Source organism: Ipomoea triloba, chromosome 12, assembly GCF_003576645.1.
Source record: "Ipomoea triloba cultivar NCNSP0323 chromosome 12, ASM357664v1".
Lineage (NCBI taxonomy): Eukaryota > Viridiplantae > Streptophyta > Magnoliopsida > Solanales > Convolvulaceae > Ipomoea > Ipomoea triloba.
The window spans coordinates 21,805,561-21,823,351 of record NC_044927.1 but is presented as its reverse complement, the minus strand read 5'-3'; the positions used below and the strand labels follow the sequence as shown (position 1 = coordinate 21,823,351).

The window sequence follows — 17,791 nt, the reverse complement described above, 5'->3', positions numbered from 1 at the left end:
CCCCCCCCCCCCCAAAAAAATAAAAAATCTGTGGCATTTATTATAGGATTAATATTTGATGCACCGCCGATCTATAGATGCTATACAACGGCGGAGAATGAGAAGATGACACATCATTAAAAAAAAGATCAATATTTGATGCACCGCCGATGTATAAATGCTATACAACGGCGGTGAATGAGAAGCATCTATACATCGGCGGTGCATCAAATATTAATACTTTTTTTAATGATGTGTCATCTTCTCATTCACCGCCGTTGTATAGCATCTATACACCGGCGGTGCATCAAATATTAATCCTTTATTATATTCAAATACATGGAAAGAAACTAAAGCCTAAATGGTTGTTCAAAAAACTGTACACAACTTGAAGGAGCATCGCTCACAATTCTTGCCTCTTGATCTGATATACTTCCTCCATTCCTTGACAAATCTTGTGTCCTCTTCAGCTTGCAATATGGATAATATAACTCCTGGAGCAACATATATTTCTTCATTTGTCACAGCTGTGGAGTTTTAATATTGACTCATGATGGCCAGAATCACCATCTTCAATGATGCCAACTTTTGGGCAATCTCTAACAACATGCCTAGTTAGTAGTTATCTAAAAATATGACTAATTAGCAAAGAAGTCTTCAAGGTACATACCCAGGAAGGTCTCGGTTGTGACAAATTGTCACATTAGAACACTCCCTATCAAAATGATCAAACCTTTTACAATTCTTGCACAAATTGCTTTGGCATAATATGACATACAAAGTTAATTCAATTCTACGTTTTAAGACCGCATGCCCACATCAAACATTGACAAATTGTGTAAATCCAAGATACGAAACAATGCAACAAAAGCAGTCCCAGAGACATAGCAAATGCAAATTATCATCTTTAGATCCTTCATATTCACTCTACTCTGTTCCTTCTTCAACTGCCAGAGTAATTTCTTGGAAAAAACAAACATGAAATAACAGTGCAACAAAATCCAATCCCTTTAGAAATGTACAAATCCTTTGTAAGATAATGGTACCCAATTTCGACAGTAGAACATACTTGAAGCTGAAATAGATGAAGCATTAAAATTTCTGGTTGAAATTTAAACAGTATTTTAGATTCAAACATGTCCTTTCCCTTGTATGCCACGACCAAAGATTCATTAGCTGTGTGGTTCAAATGCAAGCAAGGTTTATTAAATAACTTTGTACTTGAACCATTTTAATCACAGCCTAATTTTAAAACCAAACAATTGAAATCCTTTCTTATGAGACAAGAAGAGGGGCTCCTTCCTCCTGATTAAAGGTGTTCCCTCCTGTAAATACCAAATAAACTTTGCAAATGATAACCTCTTTTCAAGTGAATGCCTCATAGGTAAACGGCTAATAAGTTGAGCCTATCGTCATTAACAAACATGTAGGCAAATTTTACAGTACAAAAAATGGCAAAAATAAAACAAGTGCTCCAAATGGTAGAGCTAAAAACGTAGAAAGAACCAACCTCTTATGTTTACTGACTCTTTTTTGCCTTAGAAACAAAAGAAGTGGATCTTTGATCTAGACTAGTAGTTCTAACAATGAAAAGAAGTGTTTCTACAAGCATGCCAATAACCAGTCCAAGGATGCCACCAGCAGCACTCTGAAAATAGAATAAGAGTGGCGTCAATTATACTATTATACCAAACAAGAATTAATTAACAGGTTATGATGTGCAAACTCCAGGCAAGTGGTGGTCAGTTATTAAGTGCTCCAAATTCATTCAAGTTACCATAGCAGGACTGTGACTAAACAAAGCCCTGAATGCAGCATATCCAACCAAAAAGCCAGCGGACATCATAAGCACAACGTGCATGCCTGCCAATTAACCAGATATCACTTAGAAAATTAAATTGATTAACATTAACAAAATTCTCTTAAGCTGATGCTGAAAAATACAAGGCAGTTACAAGTTGAAAGGGGGGCATAAATTAAAACCACATAGCAAGACACAGATGCTCACAGAATTTAGTTAATTTACAAATAAGTAAACAACTAAAACATTGTTCTCATCTTTGAATGTCCACTAAAAAAGGATTTTGTTCCCTCCTTGAAACCTGATCCCAAGGGCAGGGATAGATCCTTAGTTTCACGGTTTCTCAAAGATCAAACTGTTGAAGTGAAATAGGTCAGTGCAAATACTCTGTAATAAAAAATAAAATAAGAGCATCCCGGTTACTTTCTTTGACTCCTTTCCTGTCTCAGATGCACCAAATCGAGTCATTCAAGAGGGGGTTGCAAGCAGTTTTCTACTATTATATATACAAAACTTCAAGGAAATTAAGTGCTGAAGCTGGAAAGTATGAATTGGTCTAGTTAAACCATGGGATCCAGTCTCTGATTTCTGACATGGAAGCCAAGTGAAAAGATATGGACTGGTCTGAGAAAGCAGCTGCGATCATAAAGTAAAAACTGCAGGGAACCCTAATGTTTCTTTTGCCGCTTTATTTAAAATTTGGTGTGTTGCTGAAGTTATATACAGAAAGTAATGAATCTTGGTACAAGGAGTTTGAAAACCCAATGGTTAGGGGTAATGATCTATACTACAACAGCAAAAGCTTACTCTTGAAGATACTGTATTGTAACGCGCGGGACACTTTCCTACAAATTTCCTAGACGCGTGGGACACCTTGCCGAGTTTTGCTACACTTTTCCGGAGTTTTCTAGAAGTTGTACATAAGTTCACATAGTTGGTAGAATAATCTAGAATCATATACATAAGTGTAGAGGTAGTAGAGAACCATAGAATATTATAGAATCCTCAAGTGTGTAGAGATTGTTATGGAGGATTCTAGAGAATAAATATTAGCCGTAGGATCTAGTAAATCTCCACCATCCATTGAGGAGGTGGAATGGGTATAAATACCCCTAGTAGGGGCCATTTGTAAATCATCCAACAAACCATACAAGTGTGGAATAAAAGAGTGAAAGTAATACTAGTTCCTTACAAAGTTCGAGTGTTTCCTTTAGCTTCTTGCCCAAGTTATTTCCTTAGTCATCTCATCACTTAATTTGCATACTTTCCGAGGGAGGAACGAGGCTGACTTAGCTATTTGAGGAGAAAATATGACTTAGCTATTTGAGGAGAAAATAGCTGAGGCCGCAGGAGACATCGTTTAGGGGAAAACGAGTCCGTGACAGTATGCTCTATATGAATGAAATAAAACGTGTGAAAGTACCAACACTAGACAGTCAGCAAAGGTGGTCATCTGACATCTAGAGATAGATTATGAACACACATGAATTCAAAAATTAGAGTGGCATGGTCTTTCTCCCAGGACGCTTGTGTAGAAGAGATATGCCGAGCCAAATGCCCCTCATTTATCTTATCTTAATCATCATATCCTCCATGAGTAAAAAAATATGAACCCAGGATGAACTCCCAAAATTCAAATACTTTTGCATGATGTTTGCTCACCATCTAAAATATAGAGTAAATGGCAAGTGGAAAATGAAAATGTTGAGTTCTTTCGTGACATTGTTGACTGAACTACTTTCTTCAGTCCTAAAACCTTCCAAAATGAATTTCAAACTTAAGAATAAAATAGATGTACTATAAAACACAACTTAAGAATAAAATAGATGCACTATAAAACACAACAAATATATGCACTATAAAAAAAATGAATTTCAAACTTAAGAATAAAATAGATGCACTATAAAACACAAAGAGCTCACTTCTTTTTTCTCTATTATCTAATTTTCAGACTTAATCAATCCAAGCCTGCATTTTCCTACTTCTAGTCTTTTTGGACACTCAATCAATAGATGAATGGCTAACATTACCTATTTAAAGTTGAATGAACCTCAACAAGGATTCTCACCACAATCATTTTAGCACTTTTCAACATGTCACTGCCTCCAAGTAAGATTACAGTAGTTAATTAAGTTCTAGAGCCACGAAGGTGTATCTTACAACATTATCCAAGTCAGAAAAATTACCAACAGCATTGAGAAATTTCACATCTTCATGATCAAAATTTGCAATATGGTTAAGCATACACAATTTTCCATTAAAATACTATATAGATGAGAGCTAAAATTCCATATTGTATCGGATGCTATACTTCCATATAGATTAAATAGATAGATACACGAAGGAGGACGTGGGAGCTCACCGAAGCCTAATTGATGCTTGTAAGAAGAGAAAGGCTCTTCGACTCTCTTCTTGGGGGTTATGTCCTTCACCAATTCCTCATAAGCTTTCCTCTCGGATGCCTCCGCCAGCTTCCGCAATCGAGCCTTCAATTCCTCGCTCTTCTTTCGTGGCTCGGGGCTTGAGAAGGCAAATCCGGATCCACAGAGAAGGGAGGTGAGTTCGGGTCTTTCGGAGGGGTTGGATCCAATCCAGATGGATCGCAGAGCTCTGTAGGGCACGCAGGCTCGCTGAGAGAGTGAGGAGGCGAGGTCTCTCAGGTCTTGAGATAGGATAGTGTCCTGGGTAGATGCGGCGAGAAATGAATGAATTGCATCGTTGGCTAAGATGACCAGGCCGCCGTCCACCGCTGCAGCGACGGTGCATGCAGATGTCGCGCGTTTTCCACCGGCCTCCATGTTTGAGATATCGTTAACGAACGTTGTTGGACTTTGGCCTTTTCTTCTCTTTGCTTTTCGGGTTTTGCAATTCTTTCCATGCATACAGGTTTTTTTTTTTGTTTTTTGTTTTTTGTTTTTTTTTTCTTTTTTAATAATTTGTAATTTGTTTTTTCTTCTTATTTATTTATTTATTTATTTTGAAATAAAATTATGATACCACACAGGTTCAAAAAAAGATTGTGTAGTGATATTTAAGTTATGGTCAATTTTATTTTTGAGTTTATTACCGAAATAGTCCCTCGACTATTGTGAAATTACCAATTTGGTCATTGACAATTTTTCGTACCCAATTAAGTCCCTCGACTTTGAAAATTTTAACCAATTTGGTCATCCGTTTATTTTGTCGTTAAACATCCGTAAAAGTTGGGACCAAATTGGTAATTTTGCTATAGTCAAGGGACCAAATTAGTAATTTTACTATAGTCAATGGACCATTTCAGTTAAAAATTAATTACCAATTTGGCCCCTTGACTATAGAAAAATTACCAATTTAGTCCATTGACTATAGCAAAATTATCAATTCGGTCCTGATTTAATGGATGTTTAACGACAAAATAAACGGAGGACCAAATTGGTTAAAATTTTCAAAGTTGAAGGACTAAATTGGGCACAAAAAATTGTCGAGGACCAAATTGATAATTTTGCAATAGTCGATGGACCATTTCGGTAATAAACTCTTTATTTTTACTAGCTAACTTTTGTGGTGGAGTTAGGATCTTAGCTTGAAGAGCATAAAGTAAAAGTAATAGTCACCTATATAATAATGAAGACCTTACAGTACTAAAATAGCATCAATTGCCCTATCAAGATTTTGAGCTAAGTGTCTCACGAACTACAGTTTTTATTATCAACTTTGGGAAGGTACGTGACTCTATAGAGATACTCTTCACAACTCTAAAACTTCCATGTTCATCTTAGAGAATTCAATTTAGTCCGATTTCTTTCACTATTTGCATCACTTACAATGTTAGGATGCGCTTTTGTCAGTTGACTATGTGATCCATTTAAATATCAAATTATGATAAGTAATTAACTAATTAAGACAATTCAATTAAATTAGTTGGATAATAAGCTTTGCAATCATAAAATTATAATGTGATAATAATGCCATTTGGCATGTATTGCTTATTTAGCAATATTTCTTTAAAAAAAAAAAACTTTATGTGAAAATGATCAAATGAATACTACATATGCCACGTTGCGACCAATGAGTAGTTATCAAACGGCACCACCGCCATAACCTCACGATTCACGAATATAACTCGAGAGTCACGACTAGGGCGTGTTTGGATGCATACTCAATAGACCATCGTCGTCTGAAATAAGCGTCGTTCACCAGAGAGACATCGTAGTTCACCATTTTGCTCAATATATCTCCATTAAAGCCGGTGATTTCAGTCGCATAAATCCATCTGTGCCTTCAGGTTTGCCATTTCCTTTTTTCCAGTACTACGAACTATCCTATCAGACCGCTATTGATGTTCTAAAATTAACTCTCAGAACTGACAACCGCTGGTGCATAGAGCTTAATCATAGAGGAAGATGGGCCACGGTAAATACTCTCGAAGAAATAATCTGTCCTTAGGCAATTAAACTAAATTAAAAGTAGCAAAAAGCAATTGATTATTGCTTTTCAATACAATTGTGTAAGTATGCTCAGTATGCAAATTTATTTGGTGAAAATTGTTGTTTTCAGGCGATAAAGGCCGACCAAGCAAAAAGATGAAGTTTTCCTCAAAGGTTCATTGATATTTCCGTTTTGTTTAGTTATTCAGCTGTGTAATTGCGTTAATTGAAACTGAAAATGGAGTTTCTTTTTCTCCGTTTTGAATTAAGGAGGAACATAGGTCTGTCGAAGAAGATGGACCATATTACGCCGATGAAATCAATGATGACTCTCAGGATGGTATTTATCAGTGTTTATATCAGCAGTTGCTTGTACTTTTTGTATTGGCTTTATTTGATACGGACTATTTAATTTCTATAGAAGTGATACAGTGAAAGTGATTTTGGAATTGGTTTGAATTATTGGCGTGACAGAAGGGAAGAAAAGGGATTTTACGAAACTTGAACTCAAACCTGATCATGCAAATCGCCCATTATGGGCCTGTGCGGATGGTCGGATTTTTCTCGAAACATTCTCTCCCTTATACAAACAGGCTTATGATTTTCTCATAGCCATTGCTGAGCCCGTTTGCAGGTACCATTCATAACAAATTAATGTGTCTAACATTGGTTGGGCACTTACAGCTGTATACCTATGACCTTTTATGGTGTTTGCTAACTGCTAAGTCTATACTATGTTTTGATATAGGCCGGAGTCAATGCATGAATACAATTTGACACCTCACTCATTGTATGCGGCAGTGTCAGTTGGTTTAGAGACTGAAACTATAGTATCTGTTTTGAGTAAATTGTCAAAGACCAAGCTGCCAAAAGAAATGATTGATTTCATATATGCTTCTACTGCCAACTATGGCAAAGTGAAGCTTGTTCTAAAGAAGAATAGGTATTTCATTGAATCTCCTTTTCCTGAGGTAAGATTGCTTAGCTTCCTTATTAGCTCATTGTTTTGCTTTGTTTTCTGTTTTTTCTTGTTTGATTGATCATGTTTTTAACAAGTATGATTTTGTTTGCAGGTATTGAAAAAGTTGCTTCAAGATGAAGTTATAGGTCGAGCAAGAATTTCATCTGAGGTCAGTGCATAATGTCATTGAATTGGCTGCTTTAGCATCTCATGCTCTCTTTACTTGTTATATGACATGTCATGGCACTTCCTTTGCTTTTATTGAGAATGTAATCGGATAGTTGGGGGATCACTGTTATAAAACTACACATCCATATGAAATTTTCTTCACAAAATTGATGTATGTGTCTGATATATCATTTTCATGTTCTGATATGTTATATTGAATTTCCTTTATGATTAACTAAACAGTCTAAACTATAAAGTTTTATGCTTGTAGGGGGTTCATGGAAATGATGGATTTACTGTCAGCAAGTCTGCGGGTGAAATCGAAGGTAGGCATGATGAATTGTTAAATGAAGCAGAGCTGGCAGCTGCAGCAGAAGAAAAAGAAACTCATTCATTTGAAATTGATCCTTCTCAGGTAACTTGATGTGATACTATGGTTATACTCATTCTTCCCTCTCCCCTGGCTTGGGGGTGGCACAGATGACAGTCCACAGAATTCAATTTTTAATCTTAAAACTGTTTTTTGTCATTCTTGTTGCAATATGTATCACTATTTGTGTACATTTGTTACATGATGAAAGTCGGTTCAATGTTGCATTAGACCACTAACTGCAAGGATCTTAATAATTATGTGTAAAGAAATTAAGAAAAATTTGTAATAATAATTTTTTTTTCCTGTATCTATGGTAAATACTTTTTGATGATCTACGAATGCAACTATATACTTAGAATAAATATTCACTAGTGGCACAGAGAAAGTACTATATGCATAAAATGTTGGCTTCTCTATGCCCTTATAGAGAAAAGCATCTATCCACTAACCTCTATAATGTTAGGTTGAAAATGTGAAGCAACGATGCTTGCCAAATGCCCTGAATTATCCAATGTTGGAGGAATATGACTTCAGAAATGATACAGTAAGTTGCTCTTTGATTTTTCCTTAGGAATCTGGTAAATGTACATGTTATCAGTGTCTTTTATTAAATGCTCATTGATCATTCCAGGTTAATCCTGATCTTGATATGGAGTTGAAGCCTCATGCTCAACCTCGACCTTATCAAGAAAAGAGTCTTAGTAAGATGTTTGGAAATGGTAAGGATCTAACCCCTAAATGGAATCTTTTATGCCAAATTATTCTTCTCTAACTCTTTTTGATTCTGAGAACTACTTCGTGTCCCTATAATGGAGGGAAATCTCTTGCAGAATATCTATTACAACAGGTGGTTAATGGCTATAAACATTAAGACCAATGTAATCTTTCTGTTTCTGAATCTATGAATGACCTAAGAGTCATGACATACCATAGAGTTTATGAGTCAGATTACATAGGGGTTGATAATCAATGGATATGTTTTCTTGAGAAGTTTCTACATGCGGCACCCTTAAACAGAATTCTTCCTGCATCTTTAGAGATCAAGCAGGCAAGCACCAACCTAGAATGCTGGGATTTTGCATAGATATTTGTTTCATAATAGCCTAAGCAACTAAGCAGGTTCATGGAAATATTGGAAGGACTCATAATTGTCTATGGAATGGAATAAAACCAGCAGGGACGTATAAAACCAGTGATAATAATGTTGGATGGTGACATTTATACATTGAGGATATACTCAATTGCCATAAGAGAGGGAGGTGACATCCAAAGTGGAGCTTATGAGGCTACATCTAAAGGGGATTTTAGTTTGAATAGTTGTATATCATAAAGCAGGTGGACTGCTGAAGATTTCCATCGTAATTTTACCAAATTGTATAGAGTATAACAGTCTAGATGATTGGAGTTAGTAGTTAAGTGAAAGAGTTGGATCTTAGGTATTGTGCATGTAGTTTGTCATGCAGCATGTGCTTCATCTGTCCCCACATTTCATCTTTTTGTTCTTTCTAATGAAAGTGAATTTCTTGTGCACAACTTCCTCTTTCTTTGCCTCAACTGTAGATGAAATGAGAGTTGGCAAGAGTGTTCTCTGATCAGTTGAATATTTACGTTTCAGGTAGAGCAAGATCAGGTATCATTGTGCTGCCCTGTGGTGCAGGGAAGTCCTTAGTTGGTGTTTCTGCAGCTTGTAGAATAAAAAAAAGCTGTCTTTGTTTAGCAACAAATGCTGTGTCTGTGGATCAATGGGCTTTCCAATTCAAGTTATGGTCAACTATTCGAGAAGAGCAAATATGTCGTTTCACATCTGACAGCAAAGAAAGGTTCCGTGGCAATGCTGGTGTTGTGGTGACAACTTATAACATGGTTGCTTTTGGTGGAAAACGTTCTGAAGAATCTGAAAAGATCATTGAAGAAATAAGAAACAGAGAATGGGGGTTGCTCCTTATGGATGAGGTAAATCCTATCTGTATAGCCTCTAAACTTTTATTTGCTGTGACATGGCAATCACGAGATATATGTCTTGTTCAAATTATGTTTCTGGTGAATGAACACTTATATAGGATTTTTTAGATATTTCCTATTGACTGTACTTCTATTGCTTCTGAACTTTAGTGTATTAACTATGATACTCGTGTGCTCTGTGTTGAAATTTTGTTTGTGATGTACTTGTAGTATGTTTTGGGAATTCCTCTTTTTAACTGTAACGAGTTTGAAATTTACTTTCTGCAATTTCACATGTCACTCTCTTGTTTATGATATCATGTAGGTGCATGTGGTTCCAGCTCACATGTTTCGAAAGGTTATTAGCCTTACTAAGTCACACTGCAAACTTGGGCTCACTGGTATGGAGGATGGATATTTATTTTCATATAAAAAAATTATCTATACTCATTGAATTCGAAATTGAGATAGTCTTATGATTGGCTGACCTCCAGCAACACTTGTGAGAGAGGACGAAAGAATCACTGATTTGAATTTTCTTATTGGCCCCAAGTTGTATGAAGCGAATTGGTTGGACTTGGTGAAAGGGGGTTTTATTGCAAATGTGCAGTGTGCTGAGGTGTGGTGTCCTATGACAAAGGAATTCTTTGCCGAGTATTTGAAGAAAGAGAATTCTAAGAAGAAACAGGTTTGTAATCTTCTCAGACCTGCTCCATTTCAGTGAGTTAATATTTACCTTTTCTGAATTGAGAATTTATATTTCTCTGGGGGGTGGGGGGAGCTCATTATCTGTGGAAATTAATTTTGAGAGGATTAGTGTATACTGAAATCATATATTTGGTAGGAATTTGTGCATGGTTCAGGCTTGGTATTTCTAAATTTTTATGTTTCCTGTGATTCATAAGAGAAGTTGGGTGAGCCCAAACTCACAGAACATTATGGTCAGACGAAACCTAAGGGAGTTCATTATTAGCGGAAATTAATTTTGAGAGGGTTAGTGTAGACTGAACTCATATTTTTGGAAGGAATTTGTTCAAGGTTCCAGTTCCTAATGGAACATGGGCTTGGCAACTCACAATTTTTATGTTTTCTGTGATTCATAAAAGAAGTTGGGTGAGTCCGTTAGCCCAAACTGACAGAACATTATGGTCAGACTAAACCTAACCCTTACATAAAAATCACGCATGCACAAAATAAATAAAAAAAAAAAAACAAAAAAAGAACTGACAGAAGGATGTAAATAGAATAACAACCTTTGTAGGTTTATGCTTATTAGTGACAAGCTAGTTTAGGGGAAAACTTAGTCTACAACAAGCAGTTGAGAACTATCAGGTTTAGGTGAAGCTTGAATTCCGATGACAAGTTGTACATCTCAGTGTATTTTGTGTGTCATATGGAAAAGAGTTTTAATGGTGCGCCCAGAAGTCAAAACTCATGCTCTGTGGAAACCATCCTTGGCATACAGAACATTATTTGTGGCTTTATTCAAGCATGCATGACCTGGATATATATAAGGTGGAGGGTATTATTTAATAGAAGAGAAACCTTTTATCCTATTGTAATGCCCATAGATTTTTAGCGTTTCTTCATTCCTCTTTCTAATTTATGGTACAGGCACTTTATGTGATGAATCCAAACAAATTCAGGGCTTGCGAGTTTCTTATCCGTTTCCATGAACAGCAGCGTGGGGATAAGATAATTGTTTTTGCTGACAATCTGTTTGCGCTCACAGAATATGCGATGAAGCTACGGAAACCTATGATCTATGGTGCTACCAGGTAATGGATATTTATCATTTCAAAGACTTTTTTATCATTTCAAAGACTTAATTCCATATGATTCAAAATCACTTTAATAGTAATTTTCTTTAAATATGCAGTCATGTTGAAAGAACTAAAATTCTTGAGGCTTTTAAAACTAGCAAGGCAGTAAACACCATTTTCCTCTCTAAGGTACATTTACTAGTATAGATAATTTTGATAAATTATGGATCTTTTCAATTGTTGACTATTTGAAGATGATGACTTGGTTCAGGCTTTATTGAAGTTTTGGTGTGACTTTCTAGCCTAATGGAAGCTTCCATCTTGTGTTTAAAATTTGTGTATGACATGTTCTGGGTGCGAATTTGGTGATAGATATTAATGCCAATTTCTATTTTTCTGATTGTGGAGACTGGATAATCTTCTTTGTATCCTTTTCTTATAGATTCAGCTCTTTTCTTGTCTCCACTGTGGTTCTTTACCATGTAATATAATTTCTTCTGGGATTTGTAGGTCGGTGATAATTCTATTGATATTCCTGAAGCAAATGTTATAATACAAATTTCATCACATGCTGGGTCAAGACGACAGGAAGCTCAACGTCTTGGGCGTATTCTTAGGGCCAAGGTTTGGTTCTTCTATGTTGCACTTCTACTATTATCAGTGTCATTGTCATAAAATCTTTGCATGGTTTGTATTTATGTTCTATGTATTATCTATTCTGTACATTTAACCAATGTTATTTTGTTGTGTTTCAACAACAATACTTTTTTTTTTTTTTTGAGTTCTACTGACTCGGTTACAATGTAGTATCTGTTCATAGCTACTTTCTCAACCTACTGAAGCACAAAGAGTCAACAGATGCCTCCACTGAGGCTCGAACCCACTCCCTTCCACATGGGAGTGTACACCGGATGCCGCTTGACCACAAGGTCTTTGGCAACAACAATACATTTAAACTATGCAACTTTGCATATAAGATGAATTATTAATTGAGCTTAACTTTATGGAGATGGTTAATCAACCATAACAAAAATAGTAGTTAAATCTGATGGTTATGTTTCTCTCTTACCCCCACCCCCCAATATTTAGGGCCTATTAAATAATCGGAGAATGGAACATAGAAAATAAAAAATAGAGGGCCCGTTTACTTCGGAAAACTGTTTCTATTTTTTGTTTTCTAATTTTGCCCGTTTACTTAAGAAAACTGTTATCTATTTTCTATTTTCTAATTTTTCAGTTTTCATTTTCTGTTTTCTATTTTATGTTTTCTGTTTAGAAAAGTTTACTAACACTTATTTTTTCAAATTTACTTTTTTTAGACTAACGTTATAAAATTAAGACATTTAATTTCGAGTGATTTTAAAAAAACCTTATGTTTAAAATATTTTTGGATTGAATAACTATAATTTTTACTTTTAAGTTTAATATATGTAAGATTTTTACAGATATCCGAACAAAATTCATATCCGTATATAACATAATTAAAAACTTATCCAACCTAATAACCTATTCAGTTTACTTAAAATTTAGTTTAGATAATATTAATATTTTTTGAGAATATTTAAAATGTTTTTGGATATATTCATTTGAATGACTTGTATTCATTTAATTTTTACTTTGATGTCTAAAATATGTGAAATTTCAATATCCAATATTCTGACCAAACTTGTATTACGATATAATATAACTAAAAATATTTGAATCAATAATTTATTAGTTCAATCAAAGTCTAAAATTTGATGTAGATTTCAAGTTTTAATTTTGATAATGTGAATAATGTCTAAACTTTAAGCGTAAACAAATAAGTTATATTTATATTAGTAATTTGAGTCGAAAAGATATAATATGATGATAAGGAAAAGAATATGATAATCAATATAATTATAGTAATGAATAAATATGTAAGTAGATAATGGTGAGAATGTGGTTATAGTGATATATAGCCAAATAGATGATAGATGATTCTGTTTTCCATTTAAAAAACAGTTTTTAAAAGTGCTCTAGTTTTCTAGAAAATGTTTTAAATGGAAAACTGTGTTGGTAAACATGTTTTATATTTTCTATTCTCCAATGCAAAACTGGAAAAAATTTTCAGTTAGTAAACGGGCAAATTTTCTGGTCAAAATAAAATATTTTTAAGAAGATTATCTCATTTTGCTAAATGCTTTATGCAAAGTAATTAGGCCTTAATTCCTTTAATTTTGTTGGCCTTACATATAGCAATTTGTATGGGAACAAATTATGGTTGAGTGTGGACCTGTGGAGGGCAGAGTACATACTGGTTTAGTATTAATAGATCCTTGTCCTCTAGTTTTCTCTAATATGCAAGATCTGCATTTTCTTATTACAAAATTTTTTTTCTTCCTAATCTGAATTGATCTCTAATGTTACAAGACTTTTGCTCATTTGACAGGGGCGCCATCAAGATAGAATGGCTGGAGGTAAAGAGGAATATAATGCTTTCTTTTACTCTCTTGTATCGACAGATACACAGGTGCACAATTATTTCCTTTATTTTGATATGTTCATTGCTTTGAAAAAAAAAAAGAAAAAAAGAAAAAAAGACAAAGTTCTGAATTAGAATTAATGTTATGACTCAAGATTCCCATTATAATTCAGGAAATGTATTATTCAACTAAAAGACAACAGTTCCTGATTGATCAAGGGTATAGCTTCAAGGTAACTGTTTTGACTCACAGTTGTGTTCAAGGCTTGGCATATTACATTATTAGTTGTTACTATTTATCATGAAGATGCATGTGATTATGATCTGCCTCTCCAGTTTGTAATGGGATTTCTTGGTTTAATAATGGTGTTTACCAGAGCATGGCACTGAGAGTAGAAGGAAATTTGCATTATTTATCTAGTGTAACACTTTTTTCCCTTGTTGCAGGTTATCACAAACTTGCCACCTCCTGATTCAGGACCTGAGTTGAGTTACCATCATCTTGATGACCAGCTTGCACTTCTAGGAAAGGTATTTCTTTTACCTTTTAATGTATCTGTTTTAATTTTTTAATTTTTAATTTTTTTGGCATTGTGACAAGATAGTCTCACCTTAATTGCTTTCAATAGGTACTAAGTGCAGGCGATGATGCAGTTGGCTTGGAGCAACTGGAAGAAGATGCAGATGATATAGCCCTTCAGAAGGCTCGTCGCTCTATGGGTTCTATGAGTGCAATGTCAGGAGCAAACGGAATGGTTTATATGGAATACAAGTATGGTTACTTTTTCACCTCTATAGCTTCAACTTTTATTTATTACTGGATGAAGTATGTTTCACCATTATATGGTATTGGTTCCTAAGAGTTCAACGCCTTTGATCAAATTTCTTAAATAATGAACATAAAAGTTTGTTGCACACTTGCCCTAAAGTAATACAGCTATAAAAGTGCTGAATTTATTTAAGCAGGGAGAAGAACTTGGTAATATTTGAATGAAATCTTGTTGCTCATATTCTCTGTTATGATTTGACTTGTGACGGTTCATGTGTTTCCTGATTTATTGCAGTGCTGGGAAAAAAGGGCCCGGAGGGCATGTGCAGAAGAGCAAGCCGAAAGATCCATCCAAGAGACACCACTTATTCAAGAAACGCTTTGGTTGAGGCTCGAGAGTACCCACGGATGTGTATTATCTCTAACCATTACTCTGTATGTCTTAGTTTAAATGAGTAACTAGGTTATCTGATATTCTATATCTCTAACCATTATTCTGTATGTCTTAGTTTAAGTGAGAAACTAGATGTATCTGATATTGTGATCCCTAGAGTAAGCACAAACCATAGCAGCTTGAAATATAGTAGCAGAATAGGCTATGGTTGTGATATGTTGGTATGCAGTATGTGGTAATGGCCATAATTCAGTTCGTTGAGTTGGTCATTGTTAGAAATGTTTGCTTCTTTTGGTGTTTGTAGGCTTTTTTAATGGAAGCAATATTAGGGCTCCATTTGTCAAATCGTAATCAACTACAAGTTAACTACGTCAATGAATTACAGTATTAGTTTAAATGATTAGGTTCAGAATATGACAAGCTAATTGAGTTGGTTGAACACTTGGTTTGATAATTATAAGGTATTAAATTTGACTTTTCACGGGAGTTGTTTATTGGTGTTCTTGATTTGAGTCGGTTCTAAGGTAAATTTTATTGTCTCATTGTTGCTGATTTTCTCGTAAATGAAAGTGTTCAAATGATTAGCTCACAATTTATTTTTGGGATGTGAAATGTGACTAACAATTTGTTTAAGAATACGTTTACTCGTATACGAAATCCGAAAATAAAAAAAAATTGGCCAGGAGAGTGGAGACTACTTGAATCCAAAATTGAACTAAGAAAGTTTGGCAAATTATATCGTGGACCATGGTCCACAATGCATTGTGGACCATGATCATAACTGATACTGCAGTTATATAATAATAAGGAAAAAATATACTTTTCGTCCTTAAGTTATAGGGTAATTGTATAATTTGTCTTTAAGAGTTGGTAATGCTCACCATTCGTCCTTAAATTATCATTAGCGTACATTTTTCGTCCGCTTGCTTTTTGTCCATGAGTTATATTAAAATTGCAAATTTCACCTCTAATGTTTTATTAGTAAAGAGACAAAAAGTGCAACGGTAATAATAACTTAGGGGCAAAAAGTGAATATGACGAACACTCATGAGCAAATTCTATAATTACTTTATAACTTGGACGAAAAATGCAATTTTTCTTAATAATAATTTGTTTTAATACAAGAGGAAGAATAAAATAATCAAATAAGAATTATATAAAGCGTGGGGTAATAAACTTCAATGATATCAATAAAAATAATCAGGTCAAATCTTTTAAAGGACAATCCTAAATCCATAGCTTAGGTATAAAGTGAATAAGTGATCGTGAAAATAACTAACCAATCTACATAGACATTGGCCTTTAACTCCGAAAAGATGAAAGTGTACTCTTTTTTTTTTTTTTTGAATACTACTAACTTTATTACAATGCAGTATCTGTTCATAACTACTTTCACAACCTATTGAAGCACAGGCTCGAACCCACCACCTCCCGTATAAAGGGAATGGTTTGATGCCACTGGATCACAAGGTCCTTGGCTGTACTTATGTTCTCTTGAAAGTGTCTTGTTTGATCTTTGTAAGTACTAACTATAAGGTTTTAAGTTTAACTTCTTGAAGTTGTTTTTGGCTTTCTTGATTTAAGCCGATCAGTTATAGTCATAACCTAAGCTATACCACCTTTATGATAGATTGTCGACTAAAGATTACAATAGTGGGCGCAGATTTTTCAAAAAAAGAAAAAGAAAAAAAAGGAGAATTTCAATTGATATTAAATTGATAAAGTTGTGATTGGCATGGGGTGTCCTTGGGCGGCTTAACCATCCAAGAATGAAGACAAAATTTGAATGCCACAAATCCATAACAATACGCACACGCTTGTATTGATAGCTATGGTTGGGATTATTAAATTAAAACTGATACAATGACGCCACTCTGGATTGGACCTCAATTTGACAATTTCTACGTTGAAAATTAAGCATCTAAAAACAAAAATTGATCTGAGCAAGTAAGCAAAAGAATAGTCCAAAATACACACCCGCATACAAGAACGAATTAAAGTAAAACCTACTCCGTTATATAGATTTCTAGAAGACGCACTTCATATTGGTTTAAATGTCACTATATTTTTTTTTGGTAAATGTCACTATATTGTCTAAAACTTCGTAATTGAATGATACCGATATATTACATACTTTTAATTAAAACATCAATTTAATTATCAATTAATTTAATTCTTGCACTATAAAAAGTGTGAAACTCAACTCGTACAATCTTACTGACTTAATAATTTGACTACTAACCCCATGGACTTTTTCCTGAATATGCCTAATTGGCATGGAAAACTAGGCACGAAGGTTTGGCACCACCACTAAAAGTTGTCAATTTCGCTGTCACTTCACCAATCATCACATCAACAATCTACGCATAATATGATTATCTTAAGTGTCCAATTGAAAGATACCATATTAGCCCATTAATAATATATCATCATGATATTTTTAGGATCACCAATATAAATAAAGTTCTCTTTTTATATGTCAAGAGTCTAAAATTTATTTTATTTGTACTCGACTCGGCCGGAACTCGATAGATAATAGACCATTTATATATCCACTATCAGGTTTTGTGATAGAAAAAAAAAACATTTTTACTAAATTTTTTTTTAAGTACTACTAACTCTATTACATTATAATATGACTTGTCGATCTCATAACCTCTCATATGAAATAATCACTACCTGCCAAAGGTATTTGTCTACTAAACTTATTTAGTTCCATACTTCCATTATCCTTCACTTAAAGAATGAATTTTGTGTCCAAGTATTCTTGTACTTTTTTTTTTTTTTTTT

At 34.4% G+C, this 17,791-nt stretch overlaps 2 protein-coding genes across 4 annotated transcripts; one reads left to right on the top strand and one right to left on the bottom strand.

The window, feature by feature from the left end:
- Window positions 1–779: 779 nt before the first annotated feature.
- Window positions 780–4,636, bottom strand: LOC115999527. The gene is made up of 5 exons (XM_031239373.1): window positions 4,143–4,636; window positions 1,757–1,842; window positions 1,507–1,627; window positions 1,049–1,155; window positions 780–926 (listed from the first exon to the last, which is right to left on the bottom strand). Exons 1-5 carry the CDS (start codon window positions 4,576–4,578, stop codon window positions 780–782), a joined length of 897 nt encoding a protein of 298 aa, XP_031095233.1. The 5' UTR covers window positions 4,579–4,636.
- A 1,246-nt stretch (window positions 4,637–5,882) lies between these two features.
- Window positions 5,883–15,346, top strand: LOC116000270 (general transcription and DNA repair factor IIH helicase subunit XPB1). 3 transcript variants are annotated; one of them, XM_031240325.1, is made up of 21 exons: window positions 5,883–6,044; window positions 6,121–6,172; window positions 6,317–6,360; window positions 6,457–6,526; window positions 6,664–6,820; window positions 6,935–7,157; window positions 7,260–7,316; window positions 7,587–7,730; window positions 8,152–8,232; window positions 8,320–8,407; window positions 9,304–9,641; window positions 9,955–10,030; window positions 10,124–10,317; window positions 11,244–11,407; window positions 11,509–11,581; window positions 11,903–12,016; window positions 13,806–13,886; window positions 14,012–14,071; window positions 14,286–14,369; window positions 14,468–14,610; window positions 14,903–15,346. In XM_031240325.1, the coding sequence occupies exons 2-21, from the start codon at window positions 6,163–6,165 to the stop codon at window positions 14,994–14,996; spliced, it is 2,295 nt and encodes a 764-aa protein (XP_031096185.1). In that variant the 5' UTR covers window positions 5,883–6,044; window positions 6,121–6,162; the 3' UTR covers window positions 14,997–15,346. The 3 variants fall into 3 exon arrangements, with proteins under 3 accessions (XP_031096185.1, XP_031096184.1, XP_031096186.1); XM_031240324.1 differs by having other exon boundaries at window positions 6,661–6,820; XM_031240326.1 differs by lacking the exons at window positions 5,883–6,044; window positions 6,121–6,172 and having other exon boundaries at window positions 6,316–6,360; window positions 6,608–6,820.
- Window positions 15,347–17,791: the final 2,445 nt, after the last annotated feature.

Excerpts from the sequence above, each read along its gene's own strand:
- LOC115999527 (XM_031239373.1), bottom strand. The coding sequence starts at position 4,578 with ATGGAGGCCGGTGGAAAACGCGCGACATCTGCATGCACCGTCGCTGCA. Across the intron at positions 1,156-1,506 it reads TGTTTCTAAGGCAAAAAAGA|CTAATGAATCTTTGGTCGTG; the intron begins GTCAGTAAACAT and ends TGAACCACACAG. Across the intron at positions 927-1,048 it reads TTCATCTATTTCAGCTTCAA|TTGAAGAAGGAACAGAGTAG; the intron begins GTATGTTCTACT and ends TTACTCTGGCAG.
- LOC116000270 (XM_031240324.1), top strand. Across the intron at positions 6,361-6,456 it reads AGATGAAGTTTTCCTCAAAG|GAGGAACATAGGTCTGTCGA; the intron begins GTTCATTGATAT and ends TTTTGAATTAAG. Across the intron at positions 14,611-14,902 it reads ATGGTTTATATGGAATACAA|TGCTGGGAAAAAAGGGCCCG; the intron begins GTATGGTTACTT and ends GATTTATTGCAG.